We start from the raw sequence: 23194 nt of genomic DNA, 5'->3' as shown, positions 1-23194 counted from the left end.
TGTCTGTCTCTCCCATAACCACCAGTACAAGGAAATATATTTATAGTCTGGGAAATTGCTTTCTCAGGTGAACGATTGCTATATGCAAAAAATAAGAACTGTGTTTCTAATAAAAGGAATAACAGAAGCTCTTTTAAGATGGGTGTAACAGGATGAGGCTGTCACATCCCAGTCAGTAATTAGGCTGCTGCATTCTGAATGAGCTGAAGCCTCCAAACAGTCTTCAAGAGCAGCCCCGTGCATAACACATTGCGGTAATCTATCCCTGTTTTCTGCCTTTGCAGAGCGGACTCGAGGACGCTTTAGCTGGGATATCTCTCTTCCCAAAGATGCTGCCGTGCAAGAAGAGAAGAGCCATGGAGCCAGGTCTCTCTTCAGGTGCCCAGTCTGTTCAAGCGGAGACTTCTCCCTCGGCTGGGCTTAACCAGCTCTGCAGCCTGGTGCCACAGGTGGAGGGACGGAACAGCCCCGTCTCTTCGTCTTCCCCTACATTGCCAACGCCTGCAGGAGACCTGCGAGCCAATGAGGGCGAACCAGGAAAAGGAGTTGCAATTCCGTCTAGAGATGCCACTTGGAAATGCTGGCAGGCATTGGCAGAGGCCTCTTTGGGAGGTGGGAAGACCTTGTCGAAGGCAGGGACAGATCTCTGCCTGCAGCGAGCTGAGGAGTGCCGGGATGCAAAGTTGTCTCCGTCAACTGAGCTCCTTGCGGATAAGATGGAGCAAAAGCTGGACGGTGAAGGTAAATTACCAATATGTGTCCAGGTTTGGCGCATTGCTGCGGAAATCATAAACCGGTGTTGCCTGTCCCCTTAATATATATGTATTTCCTGGAGGTGGGGTCTGGGGCGTTTGGACAAGATGTCCCTCAGTGGTGCATTTGGATGTTACACTAGGCTACAGTTTTGTGCTAAAGCAGCCTTCCTCAACCTGGGGCGCTCCAGATGTGTTGGACTGCATCTCCCAGAATGCCCCAGCCAGAAGAGCTGGCTGGGGCATTCTGGGAGTTGTAGTCCAACACATCTGGAGCGCCCCAGGTTGAGGAAGGCTGTGCTAAAGGAATAAGGCCGGGTGAGCCTTTCCTTGCACACTCTCCCTCTCCTCTGGCCTGGCCAGGAGGAAGAGATTGGAAACCTTTGCTTCTGTTTTCGACTAACTGCAGTTACTTGTTTTACCCGACCATGGACAAACTGTGGCTAGTGTTAACTATGGCTTAGGAAAACGAAGTTGGTTTGTTTCCGTCAACTGTAGTTAACAACCACATACCAGGTTACTTGGGCATAATGAGGAACTATGTATGCTTAGTTGAAAAAAGGAGCAAAAGATCCCGATCTCCTCGCAGCCCTGCAGGAGATGGGGAGGCATGAGCCCTGAGGCTTATGGATGTCCTACTGAGCCATAGTTTAACGCTTATGTGCGAACTGGGCTGGTGAGTCTCTCCTCTTTAAGTGGGTCCACCTCCTCCATGCCACTGTCACCACGGCCTGTTCACTTGCTCTTTCCTTTTGGGCCCAGTCCAAACCCCCCCACCCCAAAGGGAGAGACCCAAAGTGGAGAGCAGGGATTCCCAGCCTTTAGAGGCCAGGGGTCACATTTAGGATTTTTGAGCGAGTGTTGTGGGCTCTCCCACAAAGCGGCTGCCATCGCGGGCACAGCTGGTCCCTTCCCAGAAGGTGCACAGGTGAGACACCGCCCAGAGAGCTTCGGCTATGGGGCGGTATATAAATGTAATAAATAAATAAAATTAAAGAAAAATAATTTAGCCCAAGAACTGAAGTCCAAGGCAGAGGAGAGAATCTGAGCTCCAAAACTCAAAGCCACACTTGTCAAACAAAATAAATGAGGCCACGGAATGGCCGTGCTTCGCTTTGCATCGCGACAGATTCCCAGATGATGATGATTTGTCCTTCTTCTTCTTCCCCTTCTCCTTCTTCAATAAAATAAAAATGCCAAAAGACATCTCCCCAAACCCCACATTAGAGACCCCCAGTGTGGAAGACGCTGCTCCGTTTCCTCACTCTTGTCACTGCTTGCAGGCTCTGAGGGGGTAGATGAACAGGCACAGATAACCAGGGATGAGAGCAGCAGTGTCAGGAAACCCCGGGTGGGGGGTCAGCAATGGGCCTTCTGTGGGGCTTTGCAGGTGCCCAGCAATGCCGACTGCTGCAGCCCCATCCAAAATCAACGAAGTAGCGTAGGCTTTTGTCTCGGCCCTTAAGCGCCGTTGAGGCTCCATGACCCTGCCTGCTTCAGCATATCTCTAATCTGTCGGTTTCAGTTGGCAGCCTTTCTCCAAAGACGGAGGCTGGATGGGAGGCAGGCGGCGATGCTCCAGATGCGAAGGCCCCCAGGGCTACGCCGAGCGCCGAATCGCTCCAGGAATGTAAGGAGGAAGCAGAGGAGACGGGGCTTTTCATCCCGGTGGGTGAGTATGGCGCGATCCTCGCACGGTGTGACAGCAGGGTCATCCTCTCCAGGCATATGGAGAAGAGTCTGTGTGCTTGGAAAAGCAAATGTGGAAATCAGCTCGCAAGGGTTTATTCATTTCATTAAATGTTTATGCGGCGACGGCACCGACCTCACCCAGAAGGCCTTGCCTGGCACACCCTTCTCAAGCCAAGCGCCACCTCTTGAAAAGCCTGAGGAAAGGGTAAAAACAACCCAACCGCTCCCCTATATGTGAGGGAACAAAGGAAAGGGTTCTGGCAAATGGGTTTTATTACTGAGGTACTGAACAGCCGGTGTATTCTTAGATGTTTTTACACTGTGTAATATAGCAAGCGATAACTCCGAGCTGACGCGTGGTTTGTGGTAACAAAACACAAAGTAAAGTTTATTGAAATTTAACAAATCTGCATATTTTCTATGCAAAACAACAATCCCAAGTCCTTTAAAATTCTGTCTCTTCTCACTCCAAACACTCTCACGAAGCACAAGCCACACTAAAACCCCAGACTTCAAATCAAACAAGCTAAAACTAACTCCCACAATCCCCTCAGCCAACCTATTTATACTCCTCCCTCCCCCTCTCTCTAGCCACACCCACTCAGTCAAACATTCCGCACTCACTAGACATACAAACCTCAGACATACCTGAGGGACAGAAAGGTGGGTATCGCCACAGTTTATCTCAGCCTTTCCTCGGAGGAGCTCTCGTTCCGCCCTCCCCTGTTTGATCCTGCCTGGTAGGTCAGGCCGAGAGAGGAAGAGCATGTGTGAACTGCCCCAAGGCCACCCGGCGCACTTCGTGGCTGAGTGGAGATTCAGAGGTGGCCGTTTTTTGAGAATGGCTGTGTTTGTTTCTGGCTTCCAGAAGACCGAGAAGAAGGAGGGAAGCGGAAGAGGAGGAAAGCTACCAAGCGGAAACGGGAAGGGAAATGCCAGGAGGAGGAGCGGGGGGAAGCAGGCCCCTTGGTTTGTGACCTCAAACTGGACGACACCCTGGACCGGACTTTGGAAGATGGGGCAAAACAGCACAACCTCACAGCCGTCAACGTGAGGAACATCCTTCACGTGAGTGCAGATGGAGGATGTCCAGTGAGGGTGTCGCTCCTGAAGGTGGCAAGGGATCTCTCAATGCTCAGAGCCTTGCGCACAAGACAGCTGAAATCAGTAGGCCACGAAACAATGATTACTAACCGACTTGTCTTGCACATACCCGTGGCAGACATAGATGGCCTTGAAGAGAAAAAAAAGGAGCAAACATCCAGTTTACCAAAACTTTTCAGCTTGGTCGCCTACAGACGATTCCTACTCGATGTAGGTGACCAGTGCAAGGCTGACTTCTTGGCTGACGTGTATGTCTTGCTGCTCCTCCATGGTGGTGTGCACGGCATTATTTTATCCTCATCACAGCCTTGCAAAGTATTTATTTATTTATTTATTACATTTCTATACCGCCCAATAGCCGGGGCTCTCTGGGTGGTTCACAAAAATTAAAACCATTCAAAGTATAAAACCATAATATAAAATACAATATAAAAGCTCAACTAGATAAAAACAGCAGCGATGCAAAATTACAAATTTAAAACACCAAGTTAAAATGTATTTATAGACTGTTCAAATGCTGGGAGAATAAAAAAGTCTTCACTTGGCGTCTAAAGGCATATAATGTAGGTGCCAAGCGAACCTCCTTAGGGAGCTGATTCCACAGCCGGAGTGCCACAGCAGAGAAGGCCCTTCTCCTCCTGGTAGCCACCTGCCTCACTTCCTTTGGCGGGGCTCGCGGAGAAGGACTCCTTGAGCCCGACCTTAGGGTCCGGGCAGGTACATATGGGAGGAGGCGTTCCTTCAGGTAGCCTGGCCCCTAGCTGTTTAGGGCTTTAAATGTTAATACCAATGGGTTAGGCTGAGACGGAGTCTGGTGTTCACTTTGTTGGGATTACTGTGAGTTACCTGGCACGGGATGGATTCTAAGCCAGAGGGGTGGTCGGAGCTGGCAGGCCTCAGAGCCACAGGAAAGCTCCTTAACAGGAAAAGAAACTCACCCCACCCCCGGACAACCTGCATTTAGCAGAAGAGAACATTCAAAGAGTCCATCGTTGGAGGTCTTTGGTAAGAGGAGTAAGTAAACGCCCCCGAAGAAGGAGTATTATTCCTAAGCGTGTTGGGCGTGAACAAGCCACTTGGTTGCTTTGAGAATTGTTTCTCTCTCTCCCTTTTCCCCCCTGCATTCAGCGCCTCTCCCCCTCGTATTGAATTTCTATTGTATTTTGTCTTTCCACCATTTGTAAGCTGCCCAGAGAACGCTTGTTACTGGGCGGATTACAAATTGAATCAATGAAATTAATAATCCTGCAGTTAAGGGCAGATTTCTCCCAGCGTCGGAATAACGCCAGCTGAAGCGCCTTCCTTTTGTCCACGTCCCTGCAGGAAGTGATCACGAACGAGCACGTCGTGGCCATGATGAAAGCTGCCATCAGCGAGACGGAAGATATCCCCATGTTTGTAAGTCCCTCTCTCAGTAGGGGCACCGGAAATTGGCTTTGCCACCAGAACAGGGTGTGGGTGAGAAGGGAAAGAAGACGCTGGGATCCGCGCGGTCAACGTTTCTCTTAGTTTGTTACGGAATTCTGGACGTTTGTTGTGGAATGATAGGCCATCAATGGCTACTAGCCCTGGTGGCTAAATGCTACCTCCCATATTAGAGGCGGTGTGCCTGTCAGTGCCAGTTGCTGGGGAACATGGGCGGGAGGGTGCTGTTGTGCTTGAGTCCTACTTGTGGTTTTTCTACGGGCGGCTGGTGAACAGAATGCTGGGCTGGATGGATGCAGCGTGGCTCGTCTGATATTCTTAACGTTTTCCTCTCTCTTTCCACCTTAGGAGCCAAAAATGACCCGCTCCAAGCTGAAGGAAGTGGTGGAGAAAGGAGGGGTGAGTGGGTTTGCGTTTTCTGCCCTGGCTTTTCTGCCGGCTTGAGAAAGGATTCTTGTTCCTTGGTCAATAGCTTCCTTTGCCCGTGGGGCTTGGGGAGGATTAGGGTCCAAGGGGCACTAGTTGCTGACCCTCTAATCTAACTTTGTTTTGTTTACTTAAGCACTAACTACATTTCTATTACTGCCCAATCGACAAAGCTCTCTGGGTGGTTCACAAAAATTTAAAAAACCCAAACTACAATGTGAGAAAACATAATATAGAAGTTTAAAACAGAGCAAAACCAAAGTAACGACCAGAGTAAACTCTGTCCTTTTGCTCCAGTGATCCTTACATGGAGAATGCTGCTTTCGTTGTGTGTGTCTTGATTCCATTGACGCCTTCCTCTGATCTGCTGCCTGAAGCACGTTTGGCAAATGTGCAGCCTTCCGAGAGAAGGAGAGGTTTTGAATCAATGCATTGGGAAGCAGGACCTGGGCCTGTGCTTCTTTGCCTGGGTGTGTTTGCGATGGAGACGCTAACCGTGGTTTTGTTTCCTCAGGTAATTCCTACGTGGAATATTTCTCCAATCAAGAAGGCAAATGAAATCAAGGTTACTATTTGTCAGGGTTGCTGGTGGATGTGTTAGGCACTGGTGGTGGTGGGATTGGGACTTGAGGAACAGGGATAATGTCTGCCCGTGCTCCCCCTTATTTCTTAACCCCCAGCCCCCACGTACGCACGCACACACAAGTCATGAGGACTGAGGCTTCCTTTGTACGATACAATCAAGAATCTTGGGATTTAGCCCGTGCGTCTTAGAGTCTGGGTTTGAGGCCGATCCAGAGTATAATCGAGTCTAACTGAGGCGTGGTGACGGTTTTCGGATGAGGGGGAGGAAAATGAAGTGGCTGTGATGCTGTTGTTAATGAGACTAGCGGGCACTACTAATTCCAACCTCCCTGTCCTCTCTCGCTCGCCCTCTCTGGATGCACAATTTCCCCCGCTCCCTCCCCTCTGCCCCTCCGCCCCGTTCCGTCAAACTTCTTGTTTTCGTTTCTGATGCTGGCCGGTCTCTTCTGCCTCTGCTTCAGCCCCCTCAGTTTGTGGACATTCCCCTTGAGGAAGACGATTCCTCCGATGAAGAGTACCAGCCGGAGGAGGAGGAAGAGGATGAGACGGCAGAGGAGGTATGACACATACGCACCCCGGCTGGGGGTGATAGGGTTTGTAGTCCCAGTACATCTGGAGCCTGCAGGTCGGTGTGGGGAGGCTTGCTTTTACCCCTTTGGTTTCCAGCTGGTGTGTTGCACCCGTGACCGTAGATGCCAGCATCAATCATTGCAAAGAATTTTTAATTTCATTTCGGCACAATTAGACCTGTGTTAAAGCTTGTGGCAAGGAAGACAGAAATAATAATAATAATAATAATAATAATAATAATAATAATAATAATAATAATAATAATAATCCAGAAATAAATTATTTCTGGATTCTGGATTATTTATATTATATTATATTAGAATTAGAAGAGGGTCTAGTAGGTCATCTAATCTAACTCCCTGCTCAGTACGGGGAATCCAGAGCTTAGGTGGGCTGCTCAGCTTCTGCTTGAAGAGCTCCAGTGTGGGAGAGCTCGCCACAAGGTCATTGGCTTTCGTCATTGAACAAACAAACAAGCAAAAAACCAGAGTGGGGGGCCAGCACTGAGAAAGCCCCGCTTCTTCTGTTGGCTAGCCATACTTGCGAAGGCCGTGGCACTTCTGTTTGCCACGGCCGACACGGGTTGCGAAGGCCGTGGCACGAGGTGGGGGACGCCCAGTGACAGGAGGTTTGATAGCCGCTGCCCTGCTGGTCGATTTCCTTACGCCTCAACCTTTTCCGTAGAGTCTGATGGAGAGTGACGTGGAAAGCACTGCCTCATCCCCACGGGGAGCCAAGCGATCTCGGGCAGGACGGTCGCCTGATACCATCGAAACTGACGAGGAAGGAGCGACTCCACTGGAGGTAAAGAGGGCTCTCCTAGGTTACCCTTGGGGCTACCAGTTGCGCCCTAAGCATCTCATCTGTCGGATGCCGTGTCTTAGGCAGCCATGAAAAGGGAAGCAGGACGTGTGAGCCCCTGATTCTGAGACTTCTGGCACAGCGGGCTAGCTGAGAGCAAGTCCGTGCGGAGCCAGGAAGGAGGCACAGCCAAGATGGCTAAAAAACACACAAACCCCCCCAGAAGAAACGACATAAAAACAGTAGAAACCGGTCATTTAAATTGAGCTCTCTCTTCTCCCTTCAACCAGGCAGACAAAGCCTCCCTGCCTCCCCTCCAGCGGCACATCAGTGCCGAAGTCGTGCCGATGGGACCCCCGCCGCCCCCCAAACCCAAACAGAGCAAGGACAGCACCTTCATGGAGAAGCTGCACGCGGTGGACGAGGAACTGGCCTCCAGCCCCGTGTGTATGGATTCCTACCAGGTAACGGCAGTGGTGCCTTCGCCCACGTGAAGAGTGCCGTTTGACAGCTGTGTTAGTCTGTGGTAGCCGAAACAACAGGGTGTCTTGTGTTCACTGGCTTATCCAGTGCCAGGGTGTTTGTGTCCTCTGCGACACCTGTTTGATGAATGGCTGCTGTTCATCACGTGATTTGAACCTGGTCTTCCCCATCTTAGTCCGACACTTTAAACCGACATCAGAAGCTGCCTTATACTGAGTCAGATCCTGGGTCCATGAAGCCCAGTATTGTTGACACAGACTGGCAGCACCAGCTCTCCACTGGGTCCAGCTCCCTGCTCAATGCTGGAATCCACCTGAAAGCATCCCTCACAGATGGCTGTCCGGCTGCCTCTTGAAGGCCTCTAGTGCGGGAGAGGCCACCACCTCCCTAGGTCACTGGTTCCATTTTTGTACTGCTCTAAAAGTCAGGAAGTTTTTCTTGATGTCCAGCCAGAAGCTGGCTTCCTGTAACTTGAGCCCCTTATTCCTTGTCCTGCATTCCGGGATGATCGAGAAGAGATCCTGGCCCTCCTCTGTGTGACAACCTTTCAAGTATTTGAAGAGTGCTCTCATGTCTCCCCTCAATCTCCTCTTCGCCAGGCTAAACATGCCCAGTTCTTTCAGTCTCTCGGCTTTGTTTCCAGACCCCTGATCATCCTCGTTGCCCTTCTCTGAACCCCCTCCAGGCTCAGGCAGGATTCTTTCCTAGCCCTACCTGGAGGTGGTGGAGATCAAACCTGGGACCTTCTGCATGCAAAGCAGAGGCTATACCACTGAGGTACAGCCCCTCCAGACCTGTGGGGTTGCAACTCCTTTCCCACCCAGCATGCTTTGGAATGATGGACGTTGGTCTCCATCACTTCTGGAGGCCACCAGCGTGGAGAAGTCTGCTCTAACCACTACTCCTTTGGCCCAGGGGAGTCCGTTTGAGCCTCAAAGTGCCCAATGCCTCTCCTCTCCTCTCCAGCCCTTGGAAGACAGCTTGATCGCTTTACGCACCCGGTCGAAGAGGCCCCTGAAGGACGTGCCCCTGGGCCAATTGGAGGCTGAGCTCCGGGCCCCGGACATCACCCCGGATATGTATGACCCCAACACGGCAGATGACGAAGACTGGAAGAGGTGGCTGGGTGGCCTCATGCATGGCGATGTGGAAAACGAAGGCATGTGGTGGCCACTGGAGGTGGTGGCGGTGGGGACTCCTTGGTTTTTTTGTGGATCAGGCTAATGGACTGGTTTGCTCGTAAGATTAATCCATGGTATAGGTTGTTGAATTCTGGGTTGTCGTGATGTGTGAATGTGGCTGCTCTAATAAACCATGCTTTTAAAACCATGACCAGCTTAGATTGGCTCGGTTAGCACTTCACGGCAGCCCATGGGTTGTTTAACCCACTCAGTGTTGGGGCTGAATAGGAGTGAACACGCTGCCCTCAGAGTTTAAACCTATGTTTTGTTGTTGGGTTAAAACTCTGGGTTGTCTGCTCTTCAGCAAGAGAGGTCCAGGCTCGCACGTCGCATCAAACAACCCAAGAATGTCAATCCTTGGTTTTTTTCCCAATAGTAGGTGCAAAGTGGACATGGGAGGCCACGTTCTTGCTCGCTCTTACCTGCCAATTCAGGACTGGTTTAACCATTTGTTAAAAACTTTGTGCTTGATACATTCGTTGAATTGTTTTGTTTTGTTTTTAAAAAAACCCTCATGTTTATTAAGGTATTTTCATCCACTTTACAGACCTAATGTAGTCGTTGTAACATAGATTAGCAGAAGCAGGCAGCCTCCATAAACCCACTTCTAACAAAGTGGTGAACACAACCCTAAAACAACAGCAACAACCTAGAAGAAGTCTGTATTGTTACCTTACCAGGAATGACATTTTATCCATATTTCAACCAAGAGAATCTTCCCCAAATGGTAGCCGAGCTTGTCCGTTTTAATTCACGGAAGTGCTGACCGGATTGAATCGTTGATACCATTTTTGACACACGCTGCTGTTTGCTGCGGTCGGTGAAGGAACGTTTTCTCTTCCAGATGAGGCTGATGACGACGACGATCCTGAATACAACTTCCTGGAGGATCTGGATGAACCGGATACGGAGGACTTCAGAAACGACCGTGCTGTGAGGATCACAAGTACGTCCCCTGATTTCACCCTTTGGCCGCTTAGTAGCTGCCTCTGTTGGGCAACTTGGGAACCCATTTCCACCGCTTGGAATCCCCTTCCACCTGGAGTGGCCAGGAATGGCTGTTTGACTGCCCAAATTCAGAGGCAAATTGCTACGGAGACTCAGAGGGGTCACATTTAGTTTGACAACAAGTTAGATTTGGCACTTTTGAGTCTCCGTAGCAGGTTGCCACTGAGTTTCCGTGGCAAACAGCCTGGATAATTTTTTATTTTATTTTTTTTGCTGCTCTACTACTGAATTTCAGCAAGGCGGGGGGAGCAGCAGGGCTGCTGTTGTCCACCCCTAGGTTTAATCTATGGGCACATTCGGCCACAAAGAGGCGGGAAAGAGCCCAGGCTGAGTCCTGAATCCCACGTGTGCATGCATTTATTTAATTTCTTTAACCAATTTATGGGCCGCTTGACTAAAAGACACATCAAAGCAGTTTACAGAATAAAAAAAGTGCAGAATGTCCTCAGCTGAAACATTTAAAACAGATTGGGCCCACTCAGAAGACATCTTAAACCCTGGCTTTAACCACGGTGGTTAAGCCAGAAAGCCAGGCCGTGTTCAGAAGACACCTTAAACCACGACTTTAACCATGGCGAATAAGGCCTTTTGCTTTATCCACCTCGGTTAAAGCCGTGGTTTAAAGTGTCTTCTGAACACAACCAGGCTTTCTGGCTTAACCACTGTGGTTAAAGCCAGGGTTTAAGGCATCTTCTGAACGGGGCCAATAATAAATGTCTCAATTAAAAACACTTTGATCAAAATAACCCCAAACATAGACACGAAACAAAATACTCACGCAGCCGCTCCGAAAACTTCAGGCGCATCGCATTTTCGAAACAGCTGATTGCTAAGCAATTAGGTTGTAAGGCTCTGGGCAAAAGGTTCTTTTGCTCTCATTCCACCATTTTCCTGCTGTGTAGAATATCTCGGTGTTGTTTTTTAGATGTCAGTCCTGATTAGGCAGCTGAATTGTGGCTGGTTTTTTTATCTTACAGAGAAGGAAGTTAACGAGCTGATGGAGGAGCTGTTTGAGACGGTAAGGCTCTCAGCCGTCCTCGGTGAACAAGCTCGGGAAAGTCACCAGTCCTCAAGCATCTCGCTGATACGAGAAAGACACGACTTCTTGATACATAAATTGAAAGGACCTGCCGCCACACGATGTGTGGGAGGGCTGCCAGCTTAGATGGGCTTTAAAGGAGAGTTAAGCAAATTCATGGGGTTTCTGTTACCTGTGATGGTTAAATGGAACCTCCATGTTCAGAAGCAGTCTGCCTCTGAGCGCCAGAATGCTGGGGAAAGACAACAGGGGAGGGCTCTTGCCTTTTCATTCAGTTGTTGGCTCCGTTGGCACTGGGTCAGCCAGTGTTAGAAACAAGACGCTCTTCTAGATCAGGGGTGTGGAACCTCTTTCATCCCGAGGGCCGATTTCCATTTCAGAGAAGCTCCCGGGGGCTGCATTCCAGGGGTGGGTGGGGCCAAAGGACCCTCCTATTTCAGCTTAGAGCTCTTGCTGCCCGTAGCTCAGCCTTAGGAGAGGCGTTTCAGCCTTAGAATGGAGGGGGGGAACTACAAAAAGTTGGGGAGCGATCACCGCCTGGGGGGAAAAGAAGACAGGGCTGGGGAAGAGGCACGGCTGTCTAGGGGACCCCAGGCTGGCCGGATGGGGACCCCAAACCTGAGGTTCTGCACCCTCGATTTAGGAGCTGTTTTTGCCCAGGGTTTGCGTCACTGAGTTGGATCCTGTGTGTTTCTGCTCAGTTCCAGGACGAGATGGGCTTCTCCAACGTGGAGGATGAAGGGCCGGAGGACGAGGATAGCGCCGCCGAGGCCCGGCCGAACTTTAACACTCCACAGGTGCTCAGGTAGGATGGTCTGGGCTGCCCCGTCCCCTGCCTGTTGCCTTATCAGGGTGGTGTTCACCTCTAGCGGTGTTGTTTTTCTTTAAACTACTTTTTCCATTGGTCAGTTTATCAGGTGGACACCTGGCTCACAGGAGAAGCGGAAGCTGCTCTGTATTCTCCCCAGATGCCTTATACCAGGGGTATAGGCAGCCCAGAATCCTCTGGATGTTTTAGACTACAGTTCCCATAACCCCTGATCATTTGGCCAGGCTGGCTTGGGCAGATGGGAGTTGTCGACCCAAGCATCTCGAGGGCCCCGTGTAGCCCATCCCTGCTGTAGTTCATGTAGCCTGGATGGCCCTGCCCCCTCGTTCCCCCAGCAAGGCGGCGGTGGTGGGCAAACCTCCTGGGCCAACCTCCTTGTCTACGGGGCAGGTCGGCCAAAAGGAAAGCCGACTCTGTTTGGGAAGGGAGGCAGACGAACCGCTGGGCCTTGGCCGTCCTCTCTAGGTTGAGAAGTACTGGAAGGGGACGGCAAGGAGCCCTCTGCCCAGCTACAGAGTCTAAAAACGAGAACACGAGTGGACCTTGCAGCCCTGTTTGCATGTACGAGAGAGAGAGGTGCCCCCTCCCTTTCCAGCCTCAGGGGTGTCTCTGTTTTTGGGGAAGGCTCAACGGAGCCCACGTGCGTCGGGCCTCAAAGCCCCCAGGTCCAGTCCCCACAGCCACTTTGAAGCCCCGGAGAGAGGCTTTCACACTGTGCAAACAGAGCCGAGCTCTATGGACCAGCGGCCTGACTCCGTCGAAGGCAGCTTCCGAGGTTCCTGTGACTTGAATTTAACTTTTTCAGCTGTCCCCCTTCCCCAGCCTGGCATAGCGGCTGAGGGGGGCACACTGTGAACGGCAAGTCCCCATGTCAGATTTAATGAGCTCACTAGATTCCCCCCCCCCTTTAAAGCTGGCCTAGAAATAATCTTGGGATTGAGGGAGGACAAGCCATTCTCCCTAAACCCCAGCCTCCCCACCCCATCTGCAAGAATACCGGCCTGCTTTAAAAGGCCGGCGTGCTGTGCCCGCATCGTGTCCCACCCAGCCCTTCCCAGCCTTTTGCTTCGGGCTTTAAAAGTGGACTTTGATGCTTTGGACCAAGGCCTGCCTGGCTTGGCAGCAAACCCGACCCGGTGGCCGATCTGGTGTCCTCAGTGGGATAGAACAGACCCTGTTGTCCAGGTGGGGCTGGGGCTGGGGCTGCAGCCATCCACGCTGTTCCTGGATCCCCCGCGCAGGTTCGAAGAGCCCCTGGCCAACTTGCTGAACGAGCAGCACCGGACGGTCAAGGAGCAGCTAGAGCAGCTGCGCATGAAGAAGTCGGCCGCCAAGCTGCCCCTGGAGGCGGAGAGGGCGAAGCTCCGCCCCGAGAAGCCCGTCCAGACCCTGCAGCTCGACGCCGGGCAGAGGAAGAGGCTGCAGCAGCAAATGCAGCAGGTAACCCGCCGGGAAGCGACAGGCCCTGCGAGGCGGCCTCCTGTCGGCCTCTCCCCCTTGGCCTGCCTTCTTTGGGCTGTCTCCTCCTCCTCCTTTTGGCTTCCAGAGCAGGAACGCCGGCGGCCCGAGGGCCCGGATTCGATTTCAGGGAGGCCAGAGGGGGCGTTGCCAAAATCTCAGCCTGTTTTAGCTGGAAGCCCTTCCTGCCAGTCACTGAACCTTCAGCAGCGGCATTTCCCTCTGTTAGGTTGAGGCGGGCGGCAGGGAGGGACGCACAAAAGCAAGGACGATGCTATAGGCGGTCCGGGTGAGTGGGGAGTAGGGACCCACTGATAACGTGGGGAAGGGGGCATGGCTGGTGTGGGTGATCCTCCGCAAATGGAAGGAATAAACACTCATGAGGTTCTCATCCACTGAGCACGTTCAGAGTAATTTAAAGGAATGGATGCATTTAAAAAACAAAACAGCACTGGGGACCCCTTAGTATTTATGCCAAGTTACACGTGTCTAGGTTTCGCAGTCATGTTGCCATGTTGCAGGCAAATACTCTTCTTCTTCTTCTTCTTCTTCTTCTTCTTCTTCTTCTTCTGAGCTGGTGTGGACCAAGTTCTGTTGCGCTTGCAGTTGTCTTTTTAAATGCAATCCCTGTGGACTAGAAACTTGACTTTGCAAGTGAGGGAAGGAGACATTCTTAAACCTCTTAGGATGTCGTAGCTACACACCAGGCAATTCGGTCCCTCTTTCACGGCCTAACTAATGTGAGGCTGAAGAGGAGCTACTCCCAACGTGGATTCTAAACCTGTACAATGTTGATTAACTTTAAGTGGTGTATTGCTGGAAGACGTGTGCGTTTTTCCTTCCTTTTCGCACCCTGAGCCATGCGGACGAGGCGGAGCGGAGCTTGATATAAAGACTAGAGGCCGTGCTTGTGTGGAGCACCTTGGGGGCAGCAGCTTAACTTCCTGCTTTTTTGCTTGCAGCACGTGCAGCTCCTGACACAGGTCCACCTTCTCAGCAGCTCCAACCCCAGCCTGAGTTCGGAGGCCGGCACCACCCGCCTCTTCCTGGTAAGGCTTGGTTGGGGTCAGCAGGGCCCCCTGTTTGGTGCTTAATTTCGGACCCGGAACCTGCACGGTTTTGCTTTGCCCAAGAGCTGGAGAATGAGGGGGAGGGCAAAATGCAGTCAGGTTCAGCGCCTTCCCCCATCTCGCGCCTATCAGATTTCTGGATCTCAGCTCCCACCAGCCGCAGGCCAGCACGGTCAACACTTAGGAATGCTGGGAGTTGTAGTCCAGAACATCCGGTGGGAAGCTGAATGTAGAGAGAACATTGCAAGGCGCTTTATGCGAAGTCAGGCCCCCGTTGGGAGAGACGAGGACCTGGGCTGACACTGGATTGCCCCTGACTGTAAACAAAAACCCCACTGAATTCCTTCCCTGCCCCAACGCTTAAGATAAACCCTCCTGTGTCTACAGGCTCACTGGTCATGAGGACTAGACACTTTGGTGTTTCTCTTAGTTTGTTTTTAAAATGGAAGCTAGCTGATGATCTAAAACACTCACCTGCCACTTTGCTTTGGATGGAAGTGGGTGCTGGGGGGCCCTTGGGCAAAGCCCCCTCCCTCAGCGAGTCCACCTTCTCACCACCGTGGTCACCAGCTGCTCTTGCCCTCCTCTGCCTCATCACGGTTCCCACTCGCTCGCTTGGCAGGCAGAGAGCTAGTGAGCAAGTCGGCCGTGGCGTCTCCTGCTCCTCCTCACCACTGCCCTTGCCTGGGCCGGAGCGAAAGGCAAGCGAACAAGCAGGTTGCAACGGAGGAGAGGAGGAGCAGCTCCGGGGGGCTCTGGTCTGGGGTCCTTTGCCGGGGTGTAGGCCCTCGGCAGGGGCCTGACCACGCCTCCCCTTGGCGGAAGCCCTCCACGCACAGCTCAGACGTCATAGAATGAGCTTGGATTTTGCAGGTGGCATTTCTGGGTTGCGAGGCAGCGGCTTCCCCACGGGCTAGCAAGGATGCCTTCTCCCCGCCCGGCCCGTTCCCCTCCCCTCGCCCTTCGTCTCGTGCCACCAGCCACGCAAGGGTGAGGGCCCAGGCTGAGAAGCCAGCGCGCCTGATTCCTCTCCCTTTATCCACAGACCGAGCTGGACACTTTTGCTCAGAGCTCCGTGCTCCTCTGCCAGCCGCTGGGCCACAAATTCCAGACCGTCTTCCAGCCGTGCAACTTGAAAGAAGCCCTGCAGCTCGTCCAGGACTTCCACTCCCATGTCAAGATCGAATGGAGCCCCCGCAAGGCGGTGAAGAAGAACGGTAGGGCGTGCGTGCGTGCGTGCGTGCGTGGGGGGGAGGTGTTTCATGCGCGCGTACACATTGCGATGTCTGTCTGTTGAGCTGTCTGGTACGCCAACACACTGGTCTCAGAGTCGTCACCTCCGTGGTGAGCCAAGACTTGATTGCCCCTTGCGTCTCTGCTATTCGGATCCATCAGGGCCCCCTCTGTGAGAAGCTGAATTTGTGTTTATCCTCGTAGGCAAGTTTAGAAGAGCCAAAGGGTGCTTTATTTTTATATACTATTTATTTAAAACATTTTTATAGCACCGCCTCACCATTTCTGGCATCGAGGCGCTTTACAATAACATATAAAACAATTCCATTAAAACCCTCACCCTTGCCCTACATGGTTTGGGTCCAGGCTACCTGCGGGATCGCCTTATTATTATTATTATTATTATTATTATTATTATTTATTTATATAGCACCATCAATGTACATGGTGCTGTACAGAGTAAAACAGTAAATAGCAAGACCCTGCCGCATAGGCTTACATTCTAATAAAATCATAATAAAACAATAAGGAGGGGAAGAGAATGCAAACAGGCACTGGATAGGGTAAAACTAACAGTATAAAGTCAGAACAAAATCCCGTACAATCGCCTTCTCCTGTACAATCTGCCCCACAAACTCAGGTCCTCTGGGAAGAATCCACTTCAGCTAGCAAAATCTAGATTAACAACTGTTACCCAGAGGACCTTTTCTTCCGCTGCTCCCAGACTGTGGAATGGCCTGCCAGAGGAGATTCGCCAACTTGACAGTCTTTTAGCATTTAAGAAAGCTATCAAGACTGATCTCTTCCGGCAGGCCTATCCAGTGAAATTTTAGGATGCTTTTAGTAGCTCTAACTCCATTTGCAGAAGGGCAGGATAGAATATCCTCTCTCTTCCTCTGTCTCTCTCTCTCTCTCACGATAATAAATAAATAATATAATCTGTAATCATGATGATGATGATGGGTTGACAACATAAGTTAAAAGGAAAAAAAGGGTTGGACAGCAATGGATTATATCCAACAACATTAACCCCACTTAGACTAACATTGTTAGACTAACATTAGATACAATTGATACAATCCAGTCAAGTGGCCGTAAAACACTGAAATGGCAGAGAAGGCAGGATAAAGGAAAATGCAGCCCGCCACGTGATGCTCTGGGTGATCTTTCACCCCATCGTAAGGCAGAGCAAAGGCCCAAACTGTATCCTGGCCCAATCAAGGCCACGCTCCTGATGGCCGCCTCGCTTCCCTCGCTCACCCCCTGTGGGTTCTCCCTGCAGTGAGCGACTTTGCTTGCCTGCCGAAGCCAGTCGCGTGGATCTTGGCCACGAGGAGGGTCTTCATGTATCCGGAGTTGCTGCCCACTTGCTCCTTGAAGGCAAAACCGCCCCGGGACAAGATTTTCTTCACGAAAGGGGAGGACAAGTAAGTGCTTAGAGCGTGGGAGGTGGGGCGGAGGGAAGGCGTGCCAGATAGCAGGACACCCCTCTCCTTCCACTGTCAGGCCACGCCCTCCCCCTAGCCCCACCCCTTTCCCCCCAGACTCACGTGACCTGTGTAAGTTGAAACGCGCCCAATTTCTCTCACGTTGCATCATCCTGTCTGCACCCTTTACGCCGCAGGTGTTGAACCTCAGGCCTGTGGGTCAGATCCGTCTCCCCTGGGGGTCCGTTTCCCCGTTTCTCTACCCGTAGTTTGGTCATTTCCCAGCTTTCGTGCAGTGTCTCCCCACCCCCTTCTGAAACACTGAAATGCTTCTCCCAAGGTTTTGTTACCGGCTTTGAAAGCTTTAAGCTACAGCGTCCTGGGTTTGTTTTTTGTGCGCGTGTGATTTTGGCCCCGCCCACCCCCAGAAGGCGGCCCCTGAGAGCTTCTCTATGTACAGCACCATGGTGCTATATAAATAAATAAATAAATAATTCTCTGGAATGGGATCTGGCCCTTGGGCGGAAAGTGTTTCGACACCCGTGACCTACGCTGACTGGCAGATCTCTAGGGCCTGTTACCTGGCCATGCCCGGGATGGGACCCACGTTCCAAGCAGCTGCTCTGCCCCAGAGCTCCACCCGCTCCTCTGCCGAATTCCTGACTGGGCTCCGTGCCTCTCCTTTCAGCTTGCTGGCGCTGGGCCTAAAGCACTTCGAAGGGACGGAGTTCCCGAAACCTCTGATCAGCAAGTACCTCCTGACGACCAAGACGGCCCAGCAGCTGACGGTGCGGATAAAGAACCTCAACATGAACCGGGTCCCTGATAACATCCTCAAGGTGAGTGGCAGATACTCTCTGTGTGTGTGTGTGTTCCGGCGGCTCCTTCTCTGGTGCGTCTGGAAACGCATTTTGCTGCATCATGTGGTTTGCTATGTCCCAGAAGCCGGCCCCATCCCTGTGCTCCTGGGTGGCAGGGCTTGGGGCATCCAGAAATGCTGTCGCTCAGGAATATCGGAGTTTGAGCTGAAGAGATAGGATGTGGGTGGGTGGGGTTGCGCGTGCGCTGATGAGCCCTGACCCTCCTGTGGGCTATAGAGGGCATTGAGCAGGGGGTTGGACTCGATGGCCTTATAGGCCCCTTCCAGCTCTACTAGTCTATGATTCTGTGATTCTATGAAGGGCTGGCTTGGGGGAAGAGGGCTGGCCAGCCCAAGAAAGCCAAGCTGTTCTTCGCAGCCCTTGACGCTCCTCCCAATCTCTCTCTTGAGGATGCTGTGGGGAAACGGGGCGCGTCCCTACGGAGCCCATCTGGAACGCCATCCTGTATTGCAGGGGTGTTGAACCCCTCCCAGCCCGCGGCCCAAGTTCCCTTTCAAAGAAGCTCTCAGGGCCCGCATTCTTGGGGTGGGCGGGACCAAAACACACACACACACACACGAAATACCAGCTTGTTTAAAGCTCTGACTGGCAGTAACTAAAGCCTTAGGAGGGGCATTCTTTTATCGATTGGTTTGATTCATACCCGGCCTTTCTCCCTCCCCAAAAAAGGCTTTCTCCCTCCCCAAAAAAGGCACTCACAAAAACAATTTGAAATAGATTACACTCATTAAACTGCAGCAAAAACATAACAGTAACAGAATAAAACCAGCACCCAACCCACAGGGCCGCTTCCAGGCCAAAGAATACAGCGGTCTTTGCGTGCCGTCAGAAGGAAAGCCGAGAGGGGGCGGGCCAGGCCTCCCTAGGGAGCGAGACCCACAGGCTGGGAGGAATAAACTCCCCCCCCTGATTTCCTCCTCGTTTTGGCTTTGGGTGCAGCCCAGCCACTGGCCTAGAGGTGGGCAGCAGACTCACTGGATGGGCGCGAAGCCGAGGGGTGGAACTGGCCGTGAGGCACGCGCGTGACCACGAGGCTTCCGTCCTCTTCCCCCCAGTACTATAAGTCCACGAAGCAGTTGCCGGCCCTGTCCAAGCTCTGTGAGGAGATCCAGCCCGGCGATTGGAAACCCCCCGTGGAACAAGAGGAGCAGCGCCTGCCCTTCTGGCTGAAGGTATTCGCTGGTTCCGGGCCCAGTGGCCGGAGGAGGTGGCGTTGCCGGCAGGCGGTCCCGGCTGCGCCTCCCACCCCTGCCAGGGAGGGCTGCCCGGAGCCCCGGAGCGCCACTCCCAGGCAACTGGAGGCAACAGGGAGCTAGGCGGGCCGGCCGTCGCATCCAGTGCAAGGCAGATGCCTGTGCTGATTGATGAGTGGGATGACCCATAGTGCCCCAGGGGATTCTGGGAAAGACCCCCCTCCCCCTGAAACCCCGGAGAGTCCCTGCTTCCTGTGTCCCCCTCCTCCTCCTCCTCCTGTTCTTCCTTCGGACCCTCCGATCTATGGGCTCTTCTCGTTACACCTGAGAGCACCTGCTCCCTTCCCCCCCTCTGGGTCCCTGTAGCTCCTGACCGCTGGATCAGTGCCGGCTCCTCCAGGTTTCGGAGGGCCCTTAGGAAGGACTCCCTCGCGGGGCCCGTCTCTCAGGGAGACCCACCCTCTCACCGCCGTGGTCACCAGCTGCGCCTCCTCCTGGCTGCCGCTTGCTCGCTTGGCGGGCAGAGAGGCGGGGGGCCAGGAGGCCGCGGCGTCTCCTGCTCCTCCCCGCCACCGTTGTCTGGGCCGGAGCGAGAAGCAGGTGAACCAGTGGGTTGCGAGGAGGAGGAGGAGGAGGAGGAGGAGGAGCAGTGCCAGGGGGCTCTCGGCCGTGGGCCCCTGGCAGGTGCCCGGCCAATGCTCCCCTTTGACGCCGGCCCTGACCGGAATGTCATTTCACTTCGTAACGAGTAGTGTTTCGTTCCGCCTTCCAGGAGGCCTGTCTGTTGCTTCAGCTACGGTTCTCGCGGTTCAAGGAAACCTCCTCCAGTACACTTGTTTCCCTTCTGCTTTTGCTTTGGTTAAGCATAATTTGGGTTTGGGTTTCTCCCCCCCCCCCTTTTCTTTCTCTCTCCCCCCTCCCTCCCTTTCTGTCCAGGCCAGCTTACCGGCCATCCAAGCAGCGGCGCTGGAGCAAAGTGCCCGAGAGGAGCCCCACCTCCCCAACTCGGACGCTGCGCTCTGCAAGGCGGGAAGAGAGCCGGCGGGCAAGGAGAAGTACCCTCTGCGCATGCCCGAGGGCTTGCAGTTGATCCTGAGGCCGCTCAGCAGCCGGTTCTGCTGGAAGGCCCGCAGGCGGCAGCGCCCTTCCGCCGCCAAGCCCCTCCCCGTCCGCGCTGGCCTTTGCCTGCCGCCCGCCGGGCCCCCCCACTTCCTCAAAATGGCCGCCAAGCCGTCCCAGCCCGAAGCGCCTCCCAGCAAAGTGGCGGGCCGCGTCCCCCGCTTGATCCAGCCGGCCCTGGCGCTCGTGCAGCCCTTGCCGGGGGTGCAGCACCTCAGCCTCCGGCCGGCGGGGAGAACCAGCGCTGGCTTCGGGCTCTCCGCTCCACCCGCCGGTTCCGGGCCCTGCTTGGCCGCCGCTGTGGCCCCGAACCTGGTCTCCCCCCTGCCCCTGGCCTTTCAGCCCAAGATGATTCTCCCGGCCTTGCCCTCCTCGAGGGTCCGGAAGGCCGGTGGCCCCAGGGGGTACCAGAAGAAGAAGGGGGCCCCCCGAGCCGCCCCCTTGCTCAAGGCCGCTCCGCTGCTCCACCCGGCCCCTGTCATCTTCACCGTCCCGGCCGGCGCTGTGAAGGTGGTGGGCATTGCCAATGGCTGCAACGTCCTGCAGCCCCTGGCTGCAGCCCCCGCGGGCCGCGCCCCCCAGCCCATCCCCATCACCACCCTGCTGGTCAACCCTGCGCCATTCCCGTGTCCACTAAGCCAGCCGCTGGGGAATCCCCCAGCCCCGGCCTTGGTGGTTGCCGCCAATCCCGCCGCCTCCTCTGCTCCCACCGCCCTCAAAGAGCCAGAGTTAGCGAGCCGACCCGCCGGCGGGCCCGTTGTGAGCGGCGACCTCGCGGCTCCCGTCAAGGCGGAGCCCGAAACGGAGCCGCAGGAGCCGGCCTCGTGTCCGGCCGCCTCCGGCGAGGAAGAGCGTGTCCCGTGGCCCTCTGTTCCTGACTATGGGGTCCGAGCAGAGGCCCCCATCCGGGCCTACGTGGAGTCTGCCGGCGAGAGGGCCGCTGAACTGCCGGCCGCAGGCCCCTTCTCTCCCTTGGCGGAGCCGGGAGAGAGGGCAAAGGCCAAATCGGAAGGGTGTGGCGGTGCCCCTCCGGAAGCGGACCCGGAGGAGCCGTGCTCCGTAGGCAGCCAGGCAAGAGAGGAGCTGGTGCTGGACCTGGGGCAGGAGCTGGACGTGGAGGCTGCCCCCGAAGGGGCACGTGGACAAACGGGAGCGCCGAGCGAGCAGGAGTCCCCCGGGAACGCGGAGAGCGGCCAGGGGGCGCCTGGGCAGGCCCAGCAAGGGGCGGCGGCGGCGGCGGGGGGCGGCAGCAGCTCCAGCACTTCTCCCGAGAACGCCACCCTCAGCTCCGCGGCCGTAGGGCCCGCGACCAATCCGGAAGAGCCACCCGGCTGTGCGGTGGGGTTGCCGGCTGGCCCAGAGGCAGCGGGTGAGAAAGACGGGCCGGAGGAAGAGGAGGAGGAGGACTTTGACGACGACATCCAAGACGAGGAAGACGAGGAAATGTCGTCCGCTTCCGAGGAGTCGGTGCTCTCCGTGCCGGAGCTCCAGGTAAAGGGGCTTTTGTCTGGGGCGGGGCGGGGCGCCCTTCCCTTGCAGACCGGAGGGCCCCAGCCGGGTCAGAGGGGAGCAAAACGTGGGCCATGATGCGGTCGTTCCTTGGGGTGAGGGTTATTGTTGTTGTTGTTCTTATTATTATGACTTGTGACATGTCCATGCCGCTGACTATGATACAATCCCTCCGTGGCTGCCCAGTGGGGCACGTGGGTGGAGCAACGGTCTTCTTCTACAGGTGGAGAACTCTACAGCCTGTGTAGTGAGGATGCTTGTCTATTGGGCACCGAGGGTTCCATAGATGTTCTCAAATCCGCGACACGTTTTCTCTGGTGCACTGAATGCACGTCAGGGCGAATGCGGACCTAGCTTGGAAGGGTTGTCTTCCTTCCGTCCGTCCGTCCGTCCATCCTGCAGCTCATGAGTGTCAGTCCGGTTCGACTTCTGCTTGTGGCAGGACAGAGATTTCCTTGTGGTCTGCGTTGGGCAGTGCCTCTGAATATGGTTTGGGGGTTGGTGGGGGAATAGGATGCTGGAACAGGGGACCCTCGGTCTGATCCAGCAGGGCTCGGAAGAACATCAGAAGAGCCCCAAGGCTGACTCAGACCCAGGGCCCACCGAGTCCAGCACTCTGTTCACACAGTGTCCACACCAGCTGTTGACCAGGGACCAGCAAAGCAGGACACGGGTGCAACAGCACCCTCCCACCCGTGTTCCCCAGCAACTGGGGCACACGGGCTTCCTGCCTCCGATACTTCTTATGAGAGAGCTGAAGTGTGTGCGAGTTCTCGCTGAGGAACGTGAGCGGGAGGTGCTGTCGCCCTCATGGCCCGCTTTCCAGAGGTAGCCACTCGGCCAGCGTGGGAGCTGCACGCTGGGCCTTTGGCTTGATCTCTTGGTATGTTTCTGTGGACTGAAGGAGACAATGGAGAAGCTGACGTGGCTCGCGTCCGAGCGGCGCCTGAGCCAGGAAGGGGACTCGGAGGAGGAGAATTCCCAGGAGGAGAACTCTGAGCCGGAGGAGGAGGAAGAGGAGGAGGAAGAAGGGGAGAACCTGGAAACTCTGCAGAAGGAAGACGAAATGGCGGACGAGGTAGCCGAGCCCGGAGACGGGCCCGCCTCGTCTCTCGCCTTGACTTGCGCCGCCCCGGAGGTGGAGCCCAGTCGGACCCCGGCAGGTGAGCTTGGGATGGGATGGGGTTGTGTCTGTGTGGGAGGCAGATGGCAGAGCGGTGACCAATGTAGCCGGGTCCCCTCGATCCTAGGCTGCCGTTTATCAGTAACAAGCGAAGGCCCGGCGCTCCCGGCCTGCACCTGTTTGTAGCCCCCTTCAATCGGGGCCTTGTTTGGGTTGCTCCTCCCACTTGCTCCAGTAGGTGGGGCTTGTGCAAAGCCGCCTTCTGGATGAGAAGGCGCTCCCAGTT

The 23194-nt window shown here is 54.4% G+C and overlaps 1 protein-coding gene across 1 annotated transcript in view; it reads left to right on the top strand.

The window, feature by feature from the left end:
* GON4L (gon-4 like) overlaps positions 1-23194 on the top strand; it is a 37023-nt gene that overhangs the window by 3718 nt on the left and 10111 nt on the right. Inside the window, exons 2-22 of the mRNA XM_063146265.1 lie at positions 285-741; positions 2278-2424; positions 3313-3512; positions 4872-4946; positions 5322-5372; positions 5914-5964; positions 6446-6541; positions 7239-7358; positions 7646-7819; positions 8805-8997; positions 9864-9965; positions 11005-11045; positions 11768-11871; positions 13137-13335; positions 14316-14402; positions 15469-15640; positions 16939-17083; positions 17772-17922; positions 19020-19136; positions 20094-21767; positions 22690-22948. Of these exons, the coding sequence (XP_063002335.1) occupies positions 330-741; positions 2278-2424; positions 3313-3512; positions 4872-4946; positions 5322-5372; positions 5914-5964; positions 6446-6541; positions 7239-7358; positions 7646-7819; positions 8805-8997; positions 9864-9965; positions 11005-11045; positions 11768-11871; positions 13137-13335; positions 14316-14402; positions 15469-15640; positions 16939-17083; positions 17772-17922; positions 19020-19136; positions 20094-21767; positions 22690-22948 (4570 nt within the window). The 5' untranslated portion in view covers positions 285-329. The remainder of the gene's footprint in view (positions 1-284; positions 742-2277; positions 2425-3312; positions 3513-4871; positions 4947-5321; positions 5373-5913; positions 5965-6445; positions 6542-7238; positions 7359-7645; positions 7820-8804; positions 8998-9863; positions 9966-11004; positions 11046-11767; positions 11872-13136; positions 13336-14315; positions 14403-15468; positions 15641-16938; positions 17084-17771; positions 17923-19019; positions 19137-20093; positions 21768-22689; positions 22949-23194) is intronic.

Source organism: Elgaria multicarinata, chromosome 21 (assembly GCF_023053635.1).
Source record: "Elgaria multicarinata webbii isolate HBS135686 ecotype San Diego chromosome 21, rElgMul1.1.pri, whole genome shotgun sequence".
NCBI classification, from domain to species: Eukaryota; Metazoa; Chordata; class Lepidosauria; order Squamata; family Anguidae; genus Elgaria; species Elgaria multicarinata.
The sequence above is the reverse complement of the archived record's forward strand: the minus strand, read 5'-3'. Positions and strand labels throughout refer to the sequence as shown.